The sequence below is a fragment of the Aotus nancymaae genome, unplaced genomic scaffold (genome assembly GCF_030222135.1).
Source record: "Aotus nancymaae isolate 86718 unplaced genomic scaffold, 86718_ANA_hifiasm-v0.15.2.pri h1tg000028l, whole genome shotgun sequence".
Lineage (NCBI taxonomy): Eukaryota > Metazoa > Chordata > Mammalia > Primates > Aotidae > Aotus > Aotus nancymaae.
The window spans coordinates 8100713-8126278 of NW_026988441.1; the positions used below are offsets into that span (position 1 = coordinate 8100713).

General features: G+C 56.3%; 1 protein-coding gene across 2 annotated transcripts; it reads right to left on the minus strand.

The window, feature by feature from the left end:
- Positions 1–25: 25 nt before the first annotated feature.
- On the minus strand, positions 26–24792 carry NPAS1 (neuronal PAS domain protein 1). Of its 2 annotated transcripts, XM_064381133.1 has the most exons (11): positions 24671–24792; positions 23971–24206; positions 13251–13324; positions 12865–12954; positions 9383–9551; positions 6840–6955; positions 6426–6583; positions 5170–5276; positions 4604–4751; positions 3024–3118; positions 26–486 (listed from the first exon to the last, which is right to left on the minus strand). In XM_064381133.1, exons 1-11 carry the CDS (start codon positions 24790–24792, stop codon positions 26–28), a joined length of 1776 nt encoding a protein of 591 aa, XP_064237203.1. The 2 variants fall into 2 exon arrangements, with proteins under 2 accessions (XP_064237203.1, XP_064237202.1); XM_064381132.1 differs by lacking the exons at positions 26–486; positions 23971–24206; positions 24671–24792 and having other exon boundaries at positions 3030–3118; positions 4604–5276; positions 6426–6586; positions 6840–6988; positions 13251–13842.
- Between the last annotated feature and the right edge of the window lie 774 nt (positions 24793–25566).

Below are 25566 nucleotides of genomic sequence, written 5' to 3' on the forward strand. Positions count from 1 at the left end.
GGGCTACCTGCGGCTCTGCCAGTCCTCAGTCCCCCTTCCGCGGCAGCCTGGTGCCCGCAGACCCCGGGTAGGGCAGGCCCAGGGGCGGGTAAAAGGCCTCCGGGAGCGCGGGGCCTGGGCCCAGCCTCTGCAGATGCGGGTACACCAGGCCCAGCTCCGCCGGGCCGTAGCGGATGGCACCGGGTGTGCACAGACCCCGCACCACGGGCGGCAGGAAGCCCGCATGCAGGAGGGCGGGTGGGGGGTCCCCGGCGGGTGCCAGGCCCCACGGCCGCACTGGGTCCTGCTTCAGGGCCCCCGCCCGGATGACAGAAGTGAACTCGGGCCGCGGTGCGGCCAGGTGGCTGGAGGGATCCTCATCGCCACTGTCGTCTGAGCCTTTGGTTTCCCTTGGGATGGGCTCCACTTTGATGCGTTTGCCCTGCGTCTGGGGGTCCTCCTTCTCCAGCGAGGCAGTCTCCTTCCCTTCCGTTGGAGGCTCTGGCTCTGGAAGAGGAAGATGCTGAGAGCTTGTGTGTGTCCCCAGCCCTTAGTCTTCCCATCTGTGGAATGGAGCTGTGCTCAGTGAGTGGCCCAGGCCTGTAGTTCTCAGCTGGGAGTGTTTTTTTTTTTTTTTTTTTTTTTTTGGAGTTGGTCTTGCTCTGTTGCCCAAACTGCTGGAGTGCAGTGACACAATCTCAGCTCACTGCAACCTCCGCCTCTGGGGTTCAAGTGATAAGTGATTGTCCTGCCTCAGCCTCCCAAGTAGCTGGGATTACAGGCATGTGCCACCACACCCAGTTACTTTTTCTATTTTTAGTAGAGATGGATTATCACCATGTTGGCCAGGCTGATCTTGAACTCCTGACCTCAGGTGATTGGCCCACCTTGGCCTCCCAATGTGCTGGGATTACAGGCGTGAGCCCCATGCTGTCTAGCTGGGAGTGGTTCTGTCCCCAGGAGACACCTGGCAATATCTGAAAACATTTTGGGATGTCACAGCCCTGGGGAGGATACCATTGGCATCTAGAGGGGAGAGGCCAGGGGTGCCGTGAAATAAACATCCCAGTATCTCCCCAGCATAGAACCACCTGGCCCTAAAATGTCAGTAGAGCCGAGATCAAGAAACCCTGGTCTAGACCTGTGCTGTTCAATGCAAGTTTCCAGGATAGAGCTATGGTATTGGAAATGTTCTATATCCGAACTGTCCCACAAAGCAGCCACTGGCCACATGTGGTCACTGTGCACACGAAATGTGGCAGGTGTGGGCGAGGACATGGATTTAACGTTGTTTTTTTGCAGGGCTCACGCCTGTAATTCCAGCACTTTAGGAGGCTGAGGAGAGTGGATCACCTGAGGTCAGGAGTTTGAGACCAGTTTGGCCAACATGGCAAACCCCGTCTCTACTAAAAATACTAAATGAGCCAGGCGTGGTGGTGGATGCCTGTAATCCCAGCTACTTGGGAGGCTGAGGCAAGAGAATCACTTGAGCCCAGGAGGTGGAAACGGCAGTGAGCCGAGATTTTGCCATTGCACTCCAGCCTGGGCAACAAGAGTGAAATTCCATGCCCCCCAAAAAATAAATAATTTTTTCTGAGCCTGTCACACAGGCTGGAGTGCAGTGCAGCCGTCACAGCTCATGCAACCTCTAACTTGCAGCCTCAAGCAATCCTCCCACCTCAGCCTCCCGAGTAGCTGGGACCATGGGTATGCACCACCACACCTGGCTAATTTTTAAAATTTTTAGTTGAGACAAGGTCTCACTATGTTGCTCACACTGGTATTTTTTTTTTTTTTTTTTTTTTTGAGACAGAGTCTTGCTCTGTTGCCAGGCTAGAGTGCAGTGGCGTGATCTCAGCTCACTGCAACCTCTGCCTCCCCGGTTCAAGCGATTCTCCCGCCTCAGCCTCCTGAGTAGCTGGGACTACAGGCGTGTGCCACCATGCCCCGCTAATTTTTGTTTTTTTTTGTTTTTTTTTTTGAGACAGAGTTTCGCTCTTGTTACCCAGGCTGGAGTGCAATGGCGCGATCTCGGCTCACCACAACCTCCGCCTCCTGGATTCAGGCAATTCTCTTGCCTCAGCCTCCTGAGTAGCTGGGATTACAGGCATGCGCCACCATGCCCAGCTAATTTTTGTATTTTTAGTAGAGACGGGGTTTCACCATGTTGACCAGGATGGTCTCAATCTCTTGACCTCGTGATCCACCCGCCTCCCAAAGTGCTGGGATTACAGGCTTGAGCCACTGCGCCCAGCCTAATTTTTGTATTTTTTAGTAGAGAGGGGGTTTCACCATGTTGACCAGGATGGTTTCGATCTCTTGACCTCGTGATCCGCCCACCTCAGCCTTACAAAGTGCTGGGATTACAGGCGTGAGCCACTGAGCCCGGCCACCCACAGTGGTCTTGAACCCTTAGGATCAAGCAGTTCTCTTACCTTGGCCTCCCAAAGTTCTAGGGTTACAGGCATAAGCCACCACACTTGGCCTCGATTTAAATTTTTTTTTTTTTTTTTTTGGAGACAGAGTCTTGCTCTGTTGCCCAGGCTGGAGTGCAGCGTGATCTCGGCTCACTGCAACCTCCACCTTCCAAGTTTAAGCTATTCTCCTGCCTTAGCCTCCTGAGTAGCTGGAATTACAGGCATCTGCCACTGCACCTGGCTCATTTTTATATTTTCAGTAAAGACGGGGTTTCACCATGTTGGCCAGGCTGGTCTCAAATTCCTGACCTCAGGTGATCACCTGCTCAAGTCTCCCAAAGTGCTGGGATTATAGGCATGAGCCACTGTGCCAGGCCCTAAGTTTTGTATTCTTAGTAGAAACGTGGTTTCACCACGTTGGCCGGGATGGTCTCAATCTCTTCACCTCGTGACTGCCTGCCTTGGCCTCCCAAAGTGCTGCGATTACAGGCGTGAGCCACCGCGCCCAGCCTGGATTTTAATGTAGATATAAATGGCTGCCTGTGGCTAGTGGTTTTTGGACTGGACAGCCAGGACCCAAAGATTCCTTGGTGTTTACCAGGGGCCAAGGTGGGAGGTGGGGCTCACCTGTGGGCTCTGGCCCCGGGCTGGATGCGTCCTCACAGGTCATGCTGGCTGGAAGCTGGAAAGCATCCAAAGGAGTCTGGCCACCCTCAGCTTGGCTGGGGACAAGATGGATGCATGCAATTAGGAGCAGGGGTCTTTGGCCATCCAGGGATCCCTCCTGCGCCTCCCAACAAGTGTGGACACTCCGATGGGCAAATGTGGGAGCCCCACCCTGAGGCATTTACAGGGTTTGGCTTGGCCCTCTAAGGCCAGACCTGTACAGCTGGCGGCCACCTGGAATGTTGTCACCTGGGTGTCCCCTGGCACCTCATGCCTATCTGATGTCTGCGTCTTCCTTTCAAACCTGCTGTTCCTCTCCAGAGCCCAAATCCAGACCCAGCAAAGCCAGAGACCCGGGCAGAAGACGATCTCCTCCCCTCCTCCCGCATAGAGTTGGGCACTGCCCAGGGCTGGCCCCAGGCTTTGCCCTCATTCTCCAGTGCCCATCTTGTCCCTCAGTGCCTCCCTTCATGGCAGTGAGAGGGGTCTCTTTTCCTTGTTTTTTTCTGAGAAAGGATCTCACTCTGTTGCCCAGGCTGGAGTGCAGTGGTGCGATTTCAGCTCACTGCAGTCTCTGCCTCCTGGGTTCCTGCCTCAGCCTCCTGAGTAGCAGAGACTACAGGTGCCCACCATCACGCCTGGCTAATTTTTGTATTTTTAGTAGAGACGGGGTTTCACCATGTTGGCCAGGATGGTCTCGATCTCCTGACCTTGTGATCCGCCCTCCTCGGCCTCCCACAGTGGTGGGATTACAGGCGTGAGCCCCTGCGCCCGACCTCATTTGTCACTGCTTTCTACTCCAGCCCCAAGCACTACCTTTAGGGTTAGGCTGCTGCTCAGAGCCCTTCGTCTGCTTCAACACCCGTCCCTGTTTCTGGCTTCTTGCCGTGAGTTGCTCTGCTCTGCGGGCTTCCCCTAGTAAGAGCCTGCTATGGCTCCCCAGGACCCCAGAGTCAAGAGTCCATGGTCAGGCATGGTGGCTCACGCCTGTAATCCCAGCACTGTGGGAGGCCGAAGTGGGCGGATCACTTGACATCAGGAGTTTGAGACCAGCCTGGCCAACATGGTGAAACCCTGTCTCTACTGAAAATACAAAAATCAGCTGGGCGTGGTGGCACATGCCTGTAATTGCAGCTAACTCAGGAGGCTGAGGCAGGAGAATCACTTGAGCCCGGCAGATGAAGGTTGCAGTGAGCCAAGGTTGCACTACTGTACTCCAGCCTGGGCGACAGAGAGAGACTCAATCTCAAAAAACAAACAAACAAACAAACAAGTCCAGACTCTCCACCTGAGCCTGCTCTGGCCTTCCTCAGAGATACTGTCCCCCTCCCCCTGGCAACTCCTCCTCTCTGTCTCCTGCCAGCAAGACCGTTCCACTCTGGGCCTCTGCCCTCACCATCCTCCCCTCCTTCCCCTTCCTGTCTGCAGACCCCTCAGGCTTGTCCCGAACTATAAGCCCTCCCTGAAGCGCCCCCACCAGAGGTGGGGGAGAGACAGCAGGGCCCCGAGTCCCCTGCAGAAGGGGTGGGCACAGCCCTTACCTGAGCACGTGGCTGACCCAAAGCACGTGGTGCTCCCCGGGGCTCTTCCCACTGCCAGCCACCGTGGCCACAGACTGCAGCCACACGAAGCCCCCAGTGCGCTGCAGCCAACGGTAGTAACCAGTCATCACCTGACCCTTGTCCAGCACTGGGCCCAGCCCAGGGGTGTGGTGGGGACAGGGGCAAGGCAGAGACAGGTGGATAGGAGGAGACAGGAGAGGCAGAGTCAGAGAAAGCAGCAGGGTGGACAGGGAAACAGCAGGGAGGAGAGAGAAAGGCAAAAGCAGAGAGAGAGAGAGGGGCAGAGTCAGAGACTGAGAGGTAGCCCAGCAGCGAGGCCTCTTGGGTGTTTGAGAGGCCCCACAGCCGCCCTGACTCCCCGCTACAGCCTGAGCCATTGCTCAGTCTCCTTGCTGCTCTTCCAGTGCTACAGGGAGCCCCTAGAGCTGTAAGTGCAGCAGGAGGGACTGTGGGCAGCCCTGAAGAAGGACTTTCAGGGACCAGGGAATAGGGTAGTTGGGTCGGGGTGGTGGTAGGCAGGCGTGGTGGATGGAGGCGGGTCTCACAGTCCACATGGCTCTGGCGGATCCTGGTGGCATCCTGTCCGTGGACGAACTGGTAACAGCTGCGGCCCACCAGCTCTGAGGGCCCCAGGTCCATGTGGTCGCTGACTCTGGGGGGTGACAGAGAGAAGAGGGGAGAAGGAGGGAGTCCAAGACCACGGGGTGGGGGAGAGGCAGAGTTGGCTCCAGAGTCACCTGGGGTTCAGACCCTTGCTGTAAAATTAGTACAATAACGGTGTCGGCAGGCATGGTGGCCCATGCCTGTAATCCCAGCACTTTGGGAAGCTGAAGCGGGTGGATCACCTGGTCAGGAGTTCGAGACCAGCCTGCCCAAGATGGTGAAACCCCATTGCTACCAAAAACACAAAAATTAGCCAGTTGTGGTGGTGCATGCCAATAATCCCAGCTACTTGGGAGGCTGAGGCAGGAGAATGGTTTGAACCCGAGAGGTGGAGGTTGCAGTGAGCTGAGATCATGTCACTGCACTCCAGCTTACATGACAGAGCAAGACTCTGTCTCAAAAAAAAAAAAAGTCTGGGCACAGTGGTTCAGGCCTGTAATCCCAGCACTTTGGGAGGCTGGGGCATGTGGATCACCTGAGGTCAGGAGTTTGAGACCAGCCTGCCCAACATGGCAAAACCCCATCTCTACTAAAAATAACAAAAAATAGCCAGGCATGGTGGTGGGCACCTGTAGTCTCAGGTACTTGGGAGGCTGAGTTGGAAGAATTGCTTCAACCCAGCAGGTGGAGGTTGCAGTGAGCCGAGATTGCGCCACTGCACTCCAGCCTGGGCAACAAGAGCAAAACTCTCAAACAAAAACAAAAGAAAAAACAAACCATCAAACAACGTCCCTCCTGGGGTAGCTGCGAGCGTTTCACGCAGATGGTAAGTGGCAAGGCCTCAGAGCGTGGCGCTACACCACTTAATCTGTCTCCACTGCGGGGTACAGGAGAGGACATGGATGAGACACGAGAGGCCAGAGAGATGGGCTGAGACAGGCAGAGCTCTGCAACCGCTGGAGGAGGCCCGGACCTGAGACACAGCCCCTTCCATCCCCTAAGAGCCCCCTGGGCCAGGCCTCTGCCCTGGGCCCCTGCCTTCCCTTCCCTTCTCCCCACCACCCTGCCCCTCCACTGCTCTTCTGCCTTCCATGGCTCCCTGGTGCCCTAGCCTGCAGACCCAGCACCCCCTCAACTTCCCATGTACCCCAGATCTCCAGTGTCCCCATCCACCCACCACAGCCCCCAACCCCGGTACCTGCTCTCACAAGCAAGGATGGTGAGACCCAAGCTGAGACGGAAGACGATCATGTGTCCGTGGAGTGGCAGCTCAGCCAGGGGAGCTGGGGGCAACGTGTGCCCGAGGGCCACAAGGCCCAGGGCGTGGGCCCGAAGGCGCCCAGTCACGTGGATGACCTGCTGGTGGTGGGCATGGTTGGAGGAGGGGTGGGGCAGGCCGGTGGGGGCAAGAGGATCATCACCAGGGCACTGGGCAGGGTTCCATCTGTCACCCACAGGTGCTGGGGAACTGACTGGGCAGTGTGTGACCCTCCCTCCAACCCGGTGCCCTAAGCCATCTGAGCCAGTGAAGCCACCAGCCTGGTTCCCTCCATCACCCTCAGGTTGGGGACATGGCTGGCTGGAACGCAAGAGCCTGACTGCTCACACCCACCTTGTACCCCGAGGCCTTGACGTGCAGCCCCCTCTTGGTGAGCGTGGATTTCATGCGGACAAAGAAGGAGCGCTCCTGGACCAGGGAGGAGGGGGGCACCTTGGTGAGGCTGGCCTCTGGGACGGAGAGTGAAGGAAGGTTATGGGGTCCTGAAGAGGAAACACACAGGCCACCCCAACCCTGCAGAGCCAGCTGGACATAGACACAAGATGCCCATGGGGCCACGGCCACACTCAGAGGCATGGCTGATGATTTTACAAGCTCACGGGGATAGTACGTGGGCTCCCCTGTGTGGCAGTCATTGAGTTTTTTTTTTTTTTTTTTTTTTTTTTTGAGACCGAATCTCACTCTGTTGCCCAGGCTGGAGTGCAGTGGCACGATTTCGGCTTGCTGCAACTTCCACCTCCTGGGTTCAAGTGATTCTTCTGCCTCAGACTCCCCAGTAGTCAGGATTACAGACGCACACCACCATGCCTGGCTAATCTTTGTATTTTCAGTAGAGACGGAGTTTCACCATGTTGACCTCAGCTTCCCAAAGTGCTGGGATTACAGGTGTGAGCCACTTCGCCCGGCCCCATCTGTGTCTCTAATGGTTCAACCTGCCCCACCCTCCCCTGCTCTGAGCCTGCCATAGCTCCTTAAGGCCTTTAGAAGAAAGCTCACCGCTCAAGCTCCATCTTCCAGGTCTCAACACTGACATCTCCAAGAAGCCCTCCCTGACCCCCGGGCTGGGCCAACCATCCCCTCTGGGAGCCCAGGTGGGTGGGGCTGGAGCTGTCACGGGTCACTACCGAGTCACCAGGACAGGGCCTGGCCCACTACAGGGGATTTGGGGAATAGCAACAAAGACGACTCACAAATCCAGATTCTCCTGTAAACCCCACAAAACAGTCTTAAAAATATGCTCACACACAGATGACCCTGTGCCTCAAACTCAGGTACAGACGCAGTCCCATTCTCCGACAGCCGGCACATGTTGGAACCATCACCCCACAGTTGCAAGCACAGCTGATGTCTCAGATGTTTTTGGTGTTAAGCAAACCCAAGATTGGAAAATCCTATTTACAGGATGTTAGCCTCATAGGCCCCCAACATCTCAGAGCTATAAAGAGCCGGCAGGGTAATCTGCAACACCCGCCCTCCCATACGCAGTGGGAGTGGAAATTTCCACTGGAGAGAAGGGTTAGGCGTGCTGACCCCAGAGCAGACAGACCTGGGCTGGAATCCAACTCAGTCACTTACAGCTGTGTGACCTGGGGCAATTAACTTAACCTCTCTGCGCTGTGCCTCCATCTTCTGCTCCGTAAAATGGAGATGACTCTTCCTGCTTTGTGGGGCTATGCTTAGGATCTAATGCAAAAAAAAATTTTTTTTTTTTTTTTTTTTTTTTTTTTTGAGACGGAGTCTCACTCTGTTGCCCAGGCTGGAGTGCAAAAGCATGATCTCGACTCCCTGCAGCCTCCACCTCCTGGGTTGAAGCAAGTCTCCTGCCTCAGTTTCCCAAGTAGCTGGGATTACAGGTGCTTACCATCATGCCTGGCTAATTTTTGTATTATTAGTAGAAACGGGGTTAGACCAAGCTGGCCAGGCTGGTCTCGAGCTCCCAACCTCAGCCAATCCACCCACGTCGGCCTCCCAAAGTTCTGGGATTACAGGCGTTAGCCACTGTGTCTGTTTTTTTGTTTTATTTTTGAGACAGAGCCTCACTCTGTCGCACGGGCTGGAGTGTGGAGTGCAGTGGTGTGATCTCACTGCTGCAGCCTCTGCCTCCCAGGCTCAAGCCATCCTCCCACCTCTGAAGTAGCTGGGACCTGTATTCTCCCTTCCACCTCCCAAGTAGCACGTGTCGTCATGCCCAGCTTTTTTTTTTTTCCTTTTTGAGACCGAGTTTTGCTCTTGTTGCCCAGGCTGGAGTTCAATGGTGAGATCTTCGCTTACTGCAACCTCCACCTCCCAGGTTCAAGCGATTCTCCTAAGTCAGCCTCCCGTGTAGCTGGGACTACTGACTTCAGGTGATCCACCCGCCTCGGCCTCCCAAAGTGCTGGGGTTACAGGTGTGTGCCGCCATGCCTGGCCTTTTTTGTACTTTTTTTGTAGAGACTGGGTTTCACTATGTTGCCCAGGCTGGTCTCCAACTTAAGAGATCTGCGCCCCCGCGCCGCCCCGGCATCCCCAAGTGCTGGGGTTACACTTTGCGAGCAGCGGAGCCAGGCCCTAATGTAATTACGTATTTAAAGGCACAGCCCCGTGTAGATGCCCAATAAGCCTGCCTTCTAATTAATTTACCTAAGCGTCTCCCAACTTGTTTCAGCAGCCGGGGGTGGGGGGCGGTCTTTCTGTAGCTCAAATTCTGGGGAGCTTGGTAATTTTAAGGAGCCAAGTCTCACAGCCTCAATTTAGTCTCCGATTCCGTTTGCAGAGATTCATTCTACCCAGCTCTAACTTCAGTGTTTTTTGTATAAACGAGGCATGGCTGGAAACAGAACAGGGGGCGTCTCCCGACCTACCCTCAGACTACATTCTTTGGGGGCCCTTAGAATTACCGATTTCGGGGGTATCCGCAAGCGAAGAGGAAGAGGAGGAGGAAGAGGAGGAGACGGAGGGCGGGGTTGGGGGGCCGGGGGTCGGGGCCCGCAGTCCCAGTTGCTCCAGCACCTCCGAGTGGTCGCCTGGGTGGATGTAGTCGAAGACGCTGCTGCCCGTCATCTCCACCTGTCGGCGAAGGAGGGGAATACAGGGGCGGGTGGGGTGCGCGCGCAGTCACTCGCCCGCCCGCTGGGTTCAGCCGTATTTGCCTGCACGCAGGTGCGCCTCGTGCCAGTTTCTTTTTTTTTTTAAGAAAAAAAATTACCTTCCAAACGGAAGATACAAACTTAGACTCTTCTCGCTTCATGCCCAGTGATTAGTAAGGATTTTTCCCCCCCGCCCACTCTATTAAGGGGCTGTGTGAGGGTGTGGGGAATGGGTGGGAGGTGTCAGAGCCTCCGTTTACCCAACTCCTGCTTACTCACTGCCACCCCCATACAGCAAACAACTGTGCCCTAGCATGAATCACAGGGTGTCCCAGCAGGAATGAGATTCAGGATACAAACAGTGGTTTTTAAGCTCTTTAAGGAGTTAGAGCTTTTCAATCAGACACTTTTACATTCAATTCTATCTCCTAAATCTCTCTTCCAGCAGTCTCTTCTCTCTGCCTCCCTCAGTCCAGGCCCCCATCTTCTCCCCATTGTCTGTCTGCCCCAGCGTCCTCACTGGTTTTCTGACCTGCAGTTCACTCAAAATTGCCTCCGCAAGTTACTGACCTGACCGCCATGGCTGCCGTGACTCCCACTGCCCCTCAGCTTCGGGGAGGGAGGTCACATGATACTCTCTGTCCATTATCCCTCTGGGCTCCTCCCCCTCGTTAAATCCGCCCCAACCCAGCTTCAAGCCTTTTCTTCTTTTTTGAGACGGAGTTTCGCTGTCCTTGCCCAGGTTGGAGTGCAATGGCACAATCTTGGCTCACTGCAACCTCCGCCTCCCGAGTTCAAGCGATTCCCCTGCCTCTGCCTCCAGAGTAGCTGAGACTACAGGCATCTACCACCACACCCAGCTAATTTTGTATTTTTAGTACTGATGGGGTTTCACCATGTTGGTTAGGCTGGTCTCGAACTCCTGACCTCAGGTGTTCCGCCCACCTCGGCCTCCGAAAGTGCTGGGATTACAGGTGTGAGTAACCATGCCCAGCCAAGCCTTTCCTCCACTCTTCCTCCCTCCCCTCCTCTTGTCCAAATTCCCCTCCTTTTGGTGTCTTCCTTCTCCAGGAATCTCACTGAAAAGTGGCTCACAAGTTGCCAATGCACTGAATTTCCCAAATTTCCTATTTGCCAAAAATATTTGTAAAAAGAATCAAAGTTGATAGCAGTTTGTATTGGAGGGACCCGCAAAGCTTAAGGTGCCTTGAGATGCCAAAGCTCCAAGGATGGGGCTTTCAGTAGGTCTTCCTGCCCTCCTTTTTTTCTTTTTCTTTTTTTTGAGACAGAGTTTCACTCGTTGCCCAGGCTGGAGTGCAATGGCGTAGTATCAACTCACTGCAACCTCCGCCTCCCAGGTTTAAGTGATTCTCCTGCTTCAGCCTCCCGAGTAGCTGGGATTACAGGCACCTGGCACCACGCCCGGCTAATTTTGTATTTTTTTTTAGTCGGGGGGTGGTTTCTCCATATTGGTCAGGCTGGTCTTGAACTCCTGACCTCAGGTGATCCACCCACTTCGGCCTCCCTAAGTGTTGGGATTACAGGTGTGAGCCTCCGAGCCTGGCCACGTGCCCTCCTTTTAGTTACTCATCAGCCTCCATCTGCAGGAGCTGAGGTGAAAACAAAGGCCTGAGGTAAAGACAGAAGCGCAAGCTGGCACACACAAAACCCAAAGCCGGCAAACCTCAATCCCTTCCAATACTAATTGCTCTAAACCTTTATTTTTTGTTTTTGAGGCAGTCTTACTTTGTCATCCAGGTTGGAGTGCAGTGGCTCCGTCACAGCTCACTGCAGCCTTGACCCATGGGCTCAAGGTCCTCCCACCTCAGCCTCCTGAGCAGCTGGGACAACACTGTGCCAACATGCCGGGCTAATTTTTTTTCTTTTCCTTTTTTTTTTGAGACGGAGTTTTGCTCTTGTTACCCAGGCTGCAGTGCAATAGCGCGATCTCGGCTCACCGCAACCTTCGCCTCCTGGGTTCAGGCAATTCTCCTGCCTCAGCCTCCTGAGTAGCTGGGATTATAGGCACGCGCCACCGTGCCCAGATAATTTTTTGTATTTTTAGTAGAGACGGGGTTTTACCATGTTGACCAGGATGGTCTCGATCTCTTGACCTCGTGATCCACCCGCCTCGGCCTCCCAAAGTGCTGGAATTACAAGCGTGAGCCACTGCGCCCGGCACATGCCGGGCTAATTTTTAAGTTTTTTGTAGAGATGGCGGGGTTGGGGGTGGAGGGGTGTCTCACTATGTTGCCCAGGCTGGTTTTGAATTCCTGGCTTCAAGTGACCCTCCTGCCTCAGCCTCCCAAAGTGTTGGGATTACAGGCACGAGCCAGCATGCCCAGCCTCTAAACCTTTAAAATTGTTAAGAAGAAACAAGTGTTGTTAAATATGGTGCACCTGGCCCGCCAGTCATTGGCAAACCGATCTTTCAGCAAACCTGCTTTCCTCAGATCCACTTGTGACGTTTTTTTTCTTTTTTGAGATGGAGTCTCGTTCTGTTACCCAGGCTGGAGTGCAGTGGCATGATCTCGGCTCACCACAACCTCCACCTCCCAGGTTCTAGCAATTCTCCTGCCTCAGCCTCCTGAGTAGCTGGGATTACAGGCATGCACCACCATGCTCAGCTAATTTTTGTATTTTTTTTTTTGTATTTTTTTTTTTTTGAGACGGAGTTTTGCTCTTGTTACCCAGGCTGGAGTGCAATGGCGCGATCTCGGCTCACCGCAACCTCCACCTCCTGGGTTCAGGCAATTCTCCTGCCTCAGCCTCCTGAGTAGCTGCGATTACAGGCACGCGCCACCATGCCCAGCTAATTTTTTGTATTATTAGAGACGGGGTTTCACCATGTTTACCAGGATGGTCTCGATCTCTTGACCTCGTGATCCACCCGCCTTGGCCTCCCAAAGTGCTGGGATTACAGGCTTGAGCCACCGCGCCCGGCCTTAATTTTTGTATTTTTAGTAGAGATGGGGTTTCACTATGTTGGCCAAGCTGGTCTCAAACTCCTGATCTCATGATCCACCCACCTCGCCCACCCAAAGTGCTGGGATTACAGGCGTGAGCCACCGCGCCCGGCCCCACCTGTTACTTAAATAGCCCTCCTCTGCCTATGATGATGAACCATACTGGGTGCCATGTGGGGTGCCAGGAACACACTTTGGGGGACCACAGAGCTCCGGTCCATTTTTCTTGGTGTGGTGGTGAGGCCAGGAGACAGGAAGAGCATGCATGGGCCTGGCAAGGGAGAGCGTGGCTGAGCCAGTCCAGGAGGTCTACTGGGGGCCCCTTACCTGTGAGAGACCCAGATAGATGGAGACTGTCTCTGAGATGTAGAGGAATTTTCCTTCCTGGTTCAAGGCGAACACAAAGCCATCCAGCGACTAGAGCCGGGAGAGACAGGGAGGGGGAAGGGGAGGACCTGGTGTCCCTCCGTCCAGCGGCCAAGTGGTAAGAGAGATTCTGAAGCCTGGGTCTCCGCCTGAGGCGGATTGTTCTGGTGGGGATGGGACTTCAGTGGCCCTTGGGAGGGGCAGGGAGGAGGGGGATTTTGAGCATTCGGCTTCCCAGTCCAGGGACCCCCCCCAACAATGGATGGATGCTGAAGAGGCTGCTGGTCACCAGAGGCGGCCGTTAGGCGGCAGCAAGGAGCAGCAGGTGGGGTCGGGGCTTCACTCACCTGTAAGATGTGTCCTCCCAGGTGCTGCTCGAAGACTTCGGAGACCAGCGCTGCGGGGCCTCGGCGGCCTGGGGCTGGGGCAGAGGGAGAGATGAAGCCAGGGCCTGTTGGTCTGGCTGACCCTGCACAGGGCAGGGCCCCCGGGAGCCAGTCTACAAGCCTCCCTCTCTTCCCCCAAGGCTTGTAGACAAGTTGGGGTATTGGGTCGCCTGTGGAGGAGAGACCTGGGCTGTGGGACACACAGGTGGGTGGGACAGTGAGTGGCAGACTCTGACTCACAGAGACAGACTGGGGGAAGGGGCTCATAGAGGGATTCATTCATTCACCCACCCGTTCACTCAGCACCTCCTGCCCCGGCGTCTTGCACTGGGCACTGCTGGGGGTGCAGCGATGACCAGACAATCCAGCACTCCTCTACCACACTGGGCTCTCACACCAGGGGCAACTGAACAGCAGGCAAGAAACTAACATTCTCTGCTTAGGGAGCCCATAAAAATAAACAAATACAGCCAGGCGCGGTGGCTCATGCCTGTAATCCCAAAACTTCCGGAGGCCGAGGTGGGCAGATCACCGGAGGTTGACAGTTCGAGACCAGCCTGGCCAACATGATGAAACCCCATCTCTATAAAAATACAAAAATTAGCTGGGCATGATGGCGGGTGCCTGTAATCCCAGCTACTCAGGAGGCTAAGGCTGGATAAATTGCTTGAACCTGGGAGACGGAGGTTGCAGTGAGCCGAGTTAGGGCCGCCATCGCACTGCAGCCTGGGTGACAGAGCAAGACTCTGTCTCAAAAAAAAAAAAAAAAGAAAAAAAAAAGGGCCAGGCACAGTGGCTCATGCTTGTGATCCCGGCTACTTTTTTTGTGTTTTTAGTAGAGACGGGGTTTCACTATATTGGCCAGGCTAGTCTCGAACTCCTGACCTTGTGATCCACCCGCCTTGGCCTCCCAAAGTTCTGGGATTACAGGCATGAACCTCCGCACCCAGCCCCCAGAATATATTTTGTTAAATGGGCAAAGGACTTGAATCAATATTTCTCCAAAGAAGATACACAAATGGCCAATAAGCCCAAGAAAAGATGCTCAATATCGTTAGCCATTAGGAAAAAGAAAATCAAAACCACAACGAGACAGCATTCCACACCCACTAGGATGGCTAGCATCAAAAAAACAGAAAGTGGCGGGGCGTGGTGGCTCACGCCTGTGATCCCAGCACTTTGGGAGGCCAAGGCGGGCGGATTGCCTGAGCTTGAGTTTGAGACCAGCCTGTGCAACACCGTGAAACTCCGTCTCTACTAAAATATAAAAAATTAGCCGGGTGTGGTGGCATGCACCAGTAGTCCCAGCTACTCAGGAGGCGGAGGCAGGAGAATTGCAAAAACCCAGGAGGCGGAGGTTGCAGTGAGCCGAGATTGCACCACTGCACTCCAGCCTGGGCGACAGAGCGAGACTCCGTCTCAAAAAAATAAATAATAAATAAATAAATACATTTCAAATAAAATAAAATAAAAATAAAAATACCAAAAATATAAAGAGATGCAGAGACACAGGAAAAGAGTTGCCGAGAGAGACAGAGATGGCAACTGAGACCGAGGCGAAGTGAGAGCCGTGCCCCTGCCCATCCTCCCTACAGTCAGGAGCTGGGATCCTGAGCCTTGTGCTGGGGGTAGGCAGCGACCTGGCTGTCCCAGAGCCTGTCCCCACCCAGGACCTCTGGGTGACCCTGGCCCTGCAGAGGGTAAACCCCGAGGGAGCTCCAGACCCAGTGCTGGGGGCGGGAGGCCAAGGGACACACTCGGTGACCTTGAGGATCCCCACGCACCTGCTTCCTATGGGGCTGAGGGGACAGGTCTCCTGTCAAGCCCCAGCGCTGCCCCTCCCTGGCTGTGTGCCCTGGAACCAGCCTCTCTGTGCCTCAGTTTCCCACTCTGTCAACCAGGTTTGCCAGGAGCAGTGACTTCCCAGGCTGGTTACGCATTCAATTCACTTAACAGACAGAAAGGGCCGGCTGGGGCCTGGCAGAAGCAGATGCCTCGGCACAGAGCCGGGATTGGCATTAATAGTGTGATTACGATTGTTATTACCCCACCATCAAAACACCAGGCAGCGAAACCCCGCCCCTCCCCCACGGGCGCGCAGCCCCCGCGTCCCCAGCCCCTGAGTGTCTGCGCTGAGCCTCCTCCTCCCGGGAGTACCCCACACCCTCCTGGCTGTTCCTCCCTGCCTCCACCTCCGCCTGGAGCTCCAGGAACAATTACTGGGGGGCTGGGGGGGGTGACGGGGACCCCCTCCCTCAAGATAGATCTCGGAACCAGCCGGGTGACAGGCAGGAACAATGCTGCCTGCTAATTGTCGCAATTTTCCCCTGTCATTTTTGCTAATTCCTTCGTTTTCCCTCTCCCAGGATCAGCCTGGGTCAGACTGAACCGCTGCAATTAACAACATTAATGGGCACGTCGGGATTGGGGGGTGCGCTGGTGGGGGCTTGGGGACCTGCTGTTCCCCATCCCGGGGCCCGGTCCCCTGGGACGGGGACCCCCAGAGTCTCCTTCTCATCCCTGACTGGTGTGTTTTTTTACCCTCAGCCTCCACCTCCTGATCCCACCAACGTCCTAATGGCTCCCACTGTTCCCTCCTCTCCCTCTCCCCTCAAAATGTCCCCACTCATCTGTCCCCCAAATTCAGTAGCAGGCTTTTCACTCTCCACATCCGCCCCTCCCCATGCCCAAAACCCAAACATCACCCATCCATTTAACAAACACTTGCTGTGGGTCTTATCAGAGCCTGTTCAGTGTCCTCAACTCCTTCACAGAAAGGGAGCATGGAGGGACAGAGAGAGGGGAGGCCAGGGGCAGAGAGGGGAGGGAGGCCAGGGGCAGATAGGGGAGGGAGGCCGGGGGCAGAGAGAGGAGGGAGGCCAGGGGCAGAGAGAGGAGGGAGGCCAGGGGCAGAGAGAGGGGAGGCCAGGGGCAGAGAGAGGAGGGAGGCCAGGGGCAGAGAGAGGAGGGAGGCCAGGGGCAGAGAGAGGAGGGAGGCCAGGGGCAGAGAGAGGGGAGGCCAGGGGCAGAGAGGGGAGGGAGGCCGGGGCAGAGAGAGGGGAGGCCAGGGGCAGAGAGGGGAGGGAGGCCAGGGCAGAGAGAGGGGAGGCCAGGGGCAGAGAGGGGAGGGAGGCCGGGGCAGAGAGAGGAGGGAGGCCAGGGCAGAGAGAGGGGAGGCCAGGGGCAGAGAGAGGAGGGAGGCCAGGGGCAGAGAGAGGGGAGGCCAGGGGCAGAGAGAGGGGAGGCCAGGGGCAGAGAGGGGAGGGAAGCCAGGGGCAGAGAGAGGGGAGGCCAGGGGCAGAGAGAGGAGGGAGGCCGGGGCAGAGAGAGGGGAGGGAGGCCAGGGGCAGAGAGAGGAGGGAGGCCAGGGGCAGAGAGAGGAGGGAGGCCAGGGGCAGAGAGGGGGGGACTCTGGTAGAGAGAGGGGGACTCGGGCAAAGGGGGGGAGACTCAGGGTCAGAGAGAGAGGGGGTATCGGGACAGAGAGGGGGATATCTGGGGGCAGAGAGGGGGGAACCTGGTGGGAGAGAGGGGAGGGACTTTGTGGCAGGCATGGGGAGACCCAGGGGCAGAGAGGAGGGGAAGACCTGGGGGAAGACAGACAGGGGACCCAGGGGCAGAGAGAGGGGGAACCGGGTACAGAGAGTGGAGGGACCCGGGGCAGAGAGGGGGAAACTGGGGACAGAGGGCAGAAGCCAAGGTCTCTTCCAAGTTCCCAGGTCTCTGCTGTTACCTACCCCTCTCAACTGCCCTGAAGGACTGTGCTGACCCTGAGTCCTGGAGAGGAAAGGCTGGGGCTTCATCACTTGGGAAGTCTGGGACAGGGGTCCCTCACACGCCCCATTGTCAAAGCGCCGCATGCCTGAAGCCTGCGTAGGGGTGGGCATCATGGGGTGGGGCAGTGCCAGGTCACCTCTGCCTTAACTTTCCTCAGCCTCATCTGTAAAATGGGTGTATAGTGATAGAGCTGAATGGGCTAGTGCATACAGTAGGTGCCTAACACTGGCAGTCATGCCACCATTCTTTTTTTTTTTTTTTTTGAGACAGTTTTGCTCTTGTTGCCCAGGCTGGAGTGCAATGGTGTGATCTCAGCTCACTGCAACCTCCGCCTCCTAGGTTCAAGCGATTCTCCTACCTCAGCCTCCCGGGTACCTGGGACTACAGGCATGCGCCACCACGCCCAGCTAATTTTGTATTTTTAGTAGAGATGGGGGTTTCACCACGTTGGCCAGGCTGGTCTCGATCTCTTGACCTTGTGATCTGCCCGCCTTGGCCTCCAAAGTGCTGGGATTACAGGCGTGAGCCACTGCACCTGCCCTTTTTTTTTTTTTTTTTTTAAGATGGAGTCTCGGCCAGGCGCGGTGGCTCACGCCTGTAATCCCAGCACTTTGGAGGCCAAGGCGGGCAGATCACAAGGTCAAGAGATCGAGACCAGCCTGGCCAACGTGGTGAAACCCCCATCTCTACTAAAAATACAAAATTAGCTGGGCGTGGTGGCGCGTGCCTGTAATCCCAGGTACTTGGAAGGCTGAGGCAGGAGAACTGCTTGAACTCAGGAGGCAAGATGCAGTGAGCCGAGATCGCGCCACTGCACTCCAGCCTGGTGCCTGGCAACAGAGCGAGACTCTCTCTCGAAAAAAAAAAAGATGGAGTCTTGTTCTGACACCCAGACTGGAGTGTAGTGGCGCAATCTCAGCTTACTGCAACCTCTGCCTCCCGGGTTCAAGTGATTCTCCTACCTCAATCTCCCGAGTAGCTGGGATTGCAGGCATGTGCCACCACGCCTGGCTAATTTTTGTATTTTTAGTTGAGACAGGGTTTCATCATGTTGGCCAGGCTGGTCTCAAACTCCTGACCTCAGGTGATCCACCCACCTCGGCCTCCCACAGTGCTGGGATTACAGGCGTGAGCCACCGCCCCGGGTGCACTATTTTTTCAGCATGACTTCAAATAACATGGGGGCCCCTCTGCCTTATCGGGTGGTTCCTTGGAGGCCGCCCTCTGTGTCTCTCACACCCACATACATTTTAAGCACGTCCCAGAGGTTGGACCTGACCATGTCATCTGCGTCCCACCACCCATGGCCCCAGCCCAGTCTAGCTGCCCTGCCTGGACCGCCACAGTCTCATCCTCACCCAGCTCCACCCTCACCACCTCTGCGGCTCCCCTCTCACTGCAGGTAACAGCCAAACCCCTACTATGGCGCAAGACGCTGTGTACAGCCTGTGTGACCTGCACCCAGCAAGCTGACACCTGCCTCAGGGCATTCGCACCTGCTGTTCCCTCTCCTGAGCCACTCTCTTCCAGCTTTTCTCACAGGTGCTCCCACACCTCCTTGGAGTCTCATCTCAAAGGTTACTTCCTTGACCAAGCACAGTGTAATCCCAGCACTTTGGGAGGCTGAGATGGGGGGGGAATCACCTGAGGTCAGGAGTTCAAGACCACTGTCTCTATTAAAAATACAAAAAGTAGCTGGGTGTGGTGGCGCGTGCTTGTAATCCCAGCTACTTGGGAGGCGGGAGAATTACTTGAACCTGGGAAGTAGAGGTTGCAGTGAGCCAAGATTGCGCCACTGCACTCCAGCCTGGGGGACGGAGCAAGACTCTGTCTCAAACCAAACCAAACCAAACGTTACTTCCTCAGCGAGGCTGTGCCTGACCTGTGAGCTAAGAAGTCAGCCCTTGGCTGGGCACAGCGGCTCACAGCTGCAATTCCAATACTTTGGGAGGCCAAAGTTGGCAAATCACTTGATTCCAGAAATGTGAGACCAGCCTGGGCAACATGAAGAGACCTTGTCTCTGTGAAAAAATGCAAAAGGTAGTTATGCGTGGTGGTGTGCGCCTGTAGTCACGGCCACTTGGGAGGCTGAAGTGGGAGGCTGTCTTGAGCCCGGTAGGCAGAGGTGGCAGTTAGCCAAGATTGCACCCCTGCATTCCAGCCTGGGCGACAGAGCAGGACCCTGTCTTAAAAAAATAAAGATGTCACACTTCCTTCCCTCATCTGCCACAGTCACCTAACAATTTATGAAGCCCTCATTGTGTCCCAGACACTATTCTAGGCTCAGCAACCAAGGGCCTGTTGGTGAATGACACAAAATAACAAGATAAATCCAGAGAGCGTCAGATGACAGTAAGTGCTATGTGAAGAAAGAAGGCCATAAAGGCTGGAGGCGGGGTTCACGCCTGTAATCCCTGCACTTTTGGAGGCCTAGGCGGGCAGATCACCTGAGGTCGAGAGTTCGAGACCAGCCTGGCCAACGTGGAGAAACCCCGACTCTACTAAAAATATAAAATCAGCTGGGCACGGTGATGCATGCCTGTAATCCCAGCTACTGGGGAAGCTGAGACAGGAGAATCACTGGAACCAGGGAGGCAGAGGTTGTGGTGAGCTGAGATGGTGCCACTGCACTCCAGCCTGGGCAACAAGAGCAAAATTCCATCTCAGAAAAAGAAAGAGGTCAGGTGTTTGAGACCACTGTGGCCAACATGGTGAAATCTGTCTCTACTAAAAATACAAAAATTAGCCGGGCATGGTGGTGCAGGCCTGTAGTCCCAGCTACTCAGGTGCCTGAGGCAGGAGGATCATTTGAACCTGGGAGGCGGAGGTTGCAGTGAGCAGAGATGGCACCAGTGCACTCCAGCCTGGGGGACAGAGAGAGATGGAGACTCCAACTCAAAAAAAAAAAAAAAAAAGCCGGGCGCGGTAGCTCACGCCTGTAATCCCAGCACTTTGGGAGGCCGAGGCGGGTGGATCACGAGGTCAAGTGATCGAGACCATCCTGGTCAACATGGTGAAACCCCGTCTCTACTAAAAATACAAAAAAGTAGCTGGGCATGGTGGCGCGTGCCTGTAATCCCAGCTACTCAGGAGGCTGAGGCAGGAGAATTGCCTGAACCCAGGAGGCGGAGGTTGCGGTGAGCCGAGATCGCGCCATTGCACTCCAGCCTGGGTAACAAGAGCGAAACTCCGTCTCAGAAAAGAAAAAAAAAAAAAAAAAGCGGTAAAGAAAGGGGAGTAGGGCAGTGCTGGAGGGCTGGGGTGGTGGTGTCTTATTTAATGAGGAGGGCAGGAAAGGTCTCACTGAAGAGCTGACATTTTGAGGGAAAGGAGTTCCTGGTGGTCAGCACAGAGTATGCAATGGCACTGGGGTAGCAATACGCTTCTCTGAACACCAGCATGAAGGTGAGTGCTGGGGGGCAGGGGTCAATGAAGAGGTGAGAGGGGTAAGGTGAGAACAGGGAAGGAGGAGGCAGGGGGGCTTGCTGCGAGGGTTTGCAGGTCCCATCCTTTAGGGCAGAGGCTTGTTCTCTGCTGTGTCATAAGCACCTCAATTGAGGTCGAAGTGAGCAGATCACCTGAGGTTAGGAGTTCAAGACCAGCCTGGCCAGCATGGTGAAACCCTATCTCTACTAAAAATTAGCCAGGCTTGGTAGTACTCGCCTGTAATCCCAGCTACTTGGGAGGCTGAGGCAGGCGAATTGCTTGAACCTGGGAGGCGGAAGTTGCAGTGAGCCCAGATCACACCACTCCACTCCAGCCTGGGTGACAGCAAGATTCTCTCTCTCTAAAAAAAAAAAGACTAGGTGAGGTGGCTCATGCCTGTAATCCCAGCACTTTGGGAGGCCAAGGCGGGTGGAATCAGGAGTTCAAGGCATCAGGAGTTTGAGACCAGCCTGACCAACATGGTGAAACCCCGTCTCTACTAAAAATACAAAAATTAGCCAGGTGTGGTGGCAGGTGCCTATAGTCCCAGCTACTCGGGAGGCTGAGTCAGGAGAATTGCTTGAACTCAGGAGGTGGAGGTTATGGTGAGCCGAGATCGCACCGCCGCATTCCAGCCTGGGCGACAAGAGCAAACTCCATCTCAAAAAAAAGAAAGAATAGGGAATGCTGACACGAGGTCCAGGCCATCTCCTCTCCAGACTCAGAGGCTCAGGGCTAGAGCTGACCTTCTGTTGTCCCATTTCACAGATGGCGGACTGAGGCCTAGAGAGGCAGAGACCTAAAACCCATCCCCACAAAACGCTGTTGACCTCCAGACCACGTAGGATGGTCGAGAGGCGGCCTTTGGGGCCAGGCCATCTGTGTGTGAATCCCAGTTGTGTGACCTTGGGTAAACAGCTTCACGCCTCTGGGCCTCAGCTTTCCACGTCTGTAACTTGGGAAACACAATAGTGCCTCTCTCTGAAAAAGAAAGGTATTTTGTCTACAGGGCTTATCACAGGGTCTGACGCATGCATTGCATATGATTACTATTATTGTTATTATTTTAGGTACTGGGGCTTGCTGTGTCGCCTAGGCTGGAGTGCAGTGGCACGATCACAGCTCACTGCAGCCTCGATCTCCTCGGCTCAAGCAATTCTCCCACCTCAGCCTCTCCAGTATCAGGGACTACAGGCGGGTGCCACCAAACCCGGCTAACATTTTTTTATTTTTGTAGGGACTGGGTTTTGCTATGTTGCCCAGGCTGGTCTCGAACTCCTGGCCTAAAGCGATCCTCCCACCTTGGCCCTCCCAGAGTGCTGGGATTGCAGACGTGAGCCATGGTGCCCAGCTTATTACCGAGGAGGGCATGGGAGCCCCCTCCCCTTCAGAGAGCGTGGCCGACAGTGCTCTGCTCTGTGGCTTCAGCTGAAGCGCTGTCCTCAGCTCCCCCTCTGAACTATGGAAGCAGGTGCTTGGCCTCTTGTTGGGGACCCTGTAGAGCTAGAAATGCCCCTGTCCCCCGATTTCCCAATTTGGGGACTATAGGAGTCCACGCAGCACCAAGCCCACCCACACTTTCCTGACCCTCCTTCCACCTGGCACCGTGGTCGGGGGGCGGGCGTCGATTAGGTCCGTGCTCTGCCACGTCAGTGCTGTGACCTCAGCCAGCCCCTGCGCCTCCAAGCCCCGAATGCCTATCCAGGTACTAGGGGGCTGGATGCCGCCGGGACTCTCTCAGCCCCCTCTTTCCCTCCCTCCAGCTCGGGGACAATAGGCAAGATGTTTATCCCCCGCCGGCACACATGTTGTTCGCGGTAATGACAGTAATCAGTGGCGCTAATGCCGCATTCTCTCCGCGCCAGTCAATTCCCCTAATTACCGCCTGGGAAGCCGGATTATTTAAATTTAAATGGTGATTTATTGCGAGCTTAATCAATGCTATTTTCTCTCCCCCCTCTTCCCCTGGGACGGGGCAAGGAGGGGAATTGGAGCCCCTCCAACCCCACCCTGAGGACACCCTCTTCTCCTGGAGGGGTGGGGACAGGGTAGGATGGGGTGCCCTGAGACTTCAGATGAACACCACTCCCTGCCTTATCGTCATAACCGCAAAGCTGTAACAAACACATAAAACAGAAGTAATAATAACAAAAAAACACGCCGATGCCTCAGTAATAAAGTCTGAGTAATAATAATCAACTCAGATGTGTATCTGTATCTTACAGTTTATATTTTTACATAATCTAGATTATATTGCTTTGCCTATTTCTTTCTTTCTTTCTTTTTTGAGACGGAGCCTCACTCTGTCACCCAGGCTGGAGTGCAGTGGCCCGATCTCGGCTCACTGCAACCTCTGCATCCCCAGTTCAAGCAATTCTGCCTCAGCCTCCTAAGTAGCTGGGACTACAGGCACGAGCCACCACACCTGGCTGGTTTTTGTATTTTTAGTAGAGATGAGTTTTCACCACGTTAGTCAGGCTGGTCTCGAACTCCTGCCTTCAAGTGATCCATCTACCTCGGTCTCCCGAAGTGCTGGGATTACAGGCGTGAGCCACCCGCCCGGCCTGCTTTGCTTATTTTATTGCGTCTTGGCCACTAGGATGCCAGCCGCTCCGGGCAGGGACTTTGATCTAGTTTGTTTCTCCTGCTGGATCCCAGCGCTCAGAAAAGTGCCAGACAGGCAGGAGATGCTCCACAAGCGGCAGCCCCCACCCCTCCTCCCCGCCGAACCCCTCCAGCAGCCCGGCAAGGTCACTGCTGATAACAGTATTGGCCACATATAGGTGGCTTGCTCTGAGCTAGGCACTTCCTGGGACTTTAAAAATAGGACCTGCTTGATTCTCTGTTCAGACCCCTGGGGGTGGTTGGACCGTTTTTTCCCACTTCACATTAAGGCACAGAGAAGTGAGGTGACCTGCCCGCGGTGGCAAAGCTGGGGGGTGGCTGCGCGGCGACAGGGGCCCCGGGGCATCTTCCTGAAGCTCCCCAGCTCATTCCCCACATCATCCGGTCTCCCTCTTGCTCCTCCAACTGGGGGCTAAGACTGTATAGTCCTTGCGCCCCTGCTGGGGACCCTCAGGTCGGGAGCCACGGTCTCTTGCCCATTATGAACGGGCGGCCCGGGCCAGGGTGGGGAACCTCTGTGTCCATCCCGCTCATGCAGCTGGGAGTCTCTGGTTGTAATAATGATTCCTTTCCCCTAATAAAAAAAAAAGGAATAGCACTTAGCAGTGACCCCTAGCACTGCCAGCCCCCTGTTTAGGGCAGAATTCACGAAATTTTCCCAACCTCTTAGGCCCATTTCACAGTTTAATAAACTGAGGCTTGGAGAGCAGAAGCCACCTGATAGGGGCACGTAAAGGTCCTGGCTGACTCCAGAGACAAGCAGCTGGCCGAGGGCAGGCCCGCAGCTCAGACCCAGCCTGCGGTGACTCGTCCTGGAGAGCCTGGGCCCCTCGCCCCGCGCATGCACACTCACCGAGGCCGGCCGGCGGCCCCGCGGCTCTCAGCCCCCAGGGCGGCGCCCCCATGGCGGCGAACCGGCGCAGGCGGAGGTAGGTGACGCTGAGGCGCACGATGGAAGCCTTGTCCAGCTGGCTCGAGATGGCGCCGGGCAGCGGGAGAAGCTTGGCCAGCTCGAAGAACTCCAGGTTCTCCTTCCCGCGCCGCGAGCGCGCCGCGTTCCGGGACTTCTCCTTGCGCTGAGCCTGCAGGCTGGGCGGGCGGCGCGGAGGAGGTGTCGGCGCGGCCCGGGGGCTCAGGGGCGTGGGGACTGAGGGCGAGCCCCGCCTCCCGGGGCCTTGGGAACCGGACTGGGGAGTGGATTCCACACCTCTGGAGGTGGGAGCAGACCGGAGTGTGGATTCTGCACTCCAGCCAAGGGAGTGTCCCAAACCTCGAGTGTCAATTCTGAGGGGGAAGGAGGAATTCCGGTGGGGTGGGGGGAGATTAAAGATGTTGGGCGTGAATTCTAAGGACCGGGACTGGAAGCAGAACGCAGGGGACCGGGCTCAGGACGGTGGTTAACTCAAGGTAAGACCTTCTAGCCCCAGTGGGCGGGGCCGGGAGCTGGGTGTGAACTGCCCCTTGGGATGGGGCCAGAACATCGGGTGTGAATTGTCCTCGGGGACACCTCCCCGGGGGCGGGGCCGCGGCCAGGGGGGTGGGGCTTTGCTCACCACGGTCCGGACGGCGCCTTGACCATCAGCCCGGGTAGAAAGTCCCACGGGACGCTGGCGCCGCGGCCTCCCCCGCATTTGACCTCGCTTCCACCGCCACCGCCGGGATAGGGGGCCGCCATCTCCGGGGGGCTCGCTCAGGCGGGCTCCGAGCCCCGTGTCTTCTGCAGCGGGAAAGGGCCAGAGGCAGCGCTCAGTGCCCTCAGGAGACCTTCTAGGGAAACTGAGATCCGCGCGGGGCTCAGGGTCCCAGCAAGGAGCTGGGGGGTGGCGGGGGGTGCCGGATGGTGCCTCAGTTTCCCCTTCCTGGAGGCCTCGGTTCGGAGGCCGCAGCTCCCACCCTGGCCGGTCCGGGGCTGGCGCTCCGGGTGAGGACGTGCCCCGCCGCCTCCTCCCCCGCACCGCCCGCCAGCGCGCCCGCCTCACGCCCGCGCCGGGCTGGCTCCCGCATACCAATGGGCGCACGCGGCGCGCATACGGATCGGACCGGCCCGCGCGCTGCGTGCCAAGCATGCCCAAGACGGGCGGGGGGCGGGCGCCTCCCGGTCCAGGCACGCACGGCTCCAGGCCCTGGAGCCCCCTGCCCCGGGGACCCGCCCCCCAAGCCCATCCCCAGAGTCCGACTCCCCGGATCTGCAGTGAGCCTGTTTCCCCGGCTGGGCTAAGGAGGCCGGGGGCAGAGGGCAGGGACCCCCATCCTGTGTCCTGCCCAGGGATTTCCCCCAGCCCCTCGGGGTGGCTCCACGTGTCCGGGCCGCCACATCCCCACGACCACAACTTCTTCCCTGAAGACCCCGGCGCGCGAGCCCCAGCCCCGGACGCAGCCGCCACAGTCTGCCCCAGGACACCCCCAGGATGGACCCGACACGCGGGGCCCAGGTGTCCTGGTCTTCTGA

Coding starts and splice junctions, on each gene's coding strand:
- NPAS1 (XM_064381133.1), bottom strand. CDS start 24,792: ATGGCGGCCCCCTATCCCGGCGGTGGCGGTGGAAGCGAGGTCAAATGC. Junction 9,552..12,864: donor TCTATCTGGGTCTCTCACAG/GTAAGGGGCCCC, acceptor CTTCGCCGACAG/GTGGAGATGACGGGCAGCAG. Junction 6,584..6,839: donor TCAAGGCCTCGGGGTACAAG/GTGGGTGTGAGC, acceptor CACCACCAGCAG/GTCATCCACGTGACTGGGCG.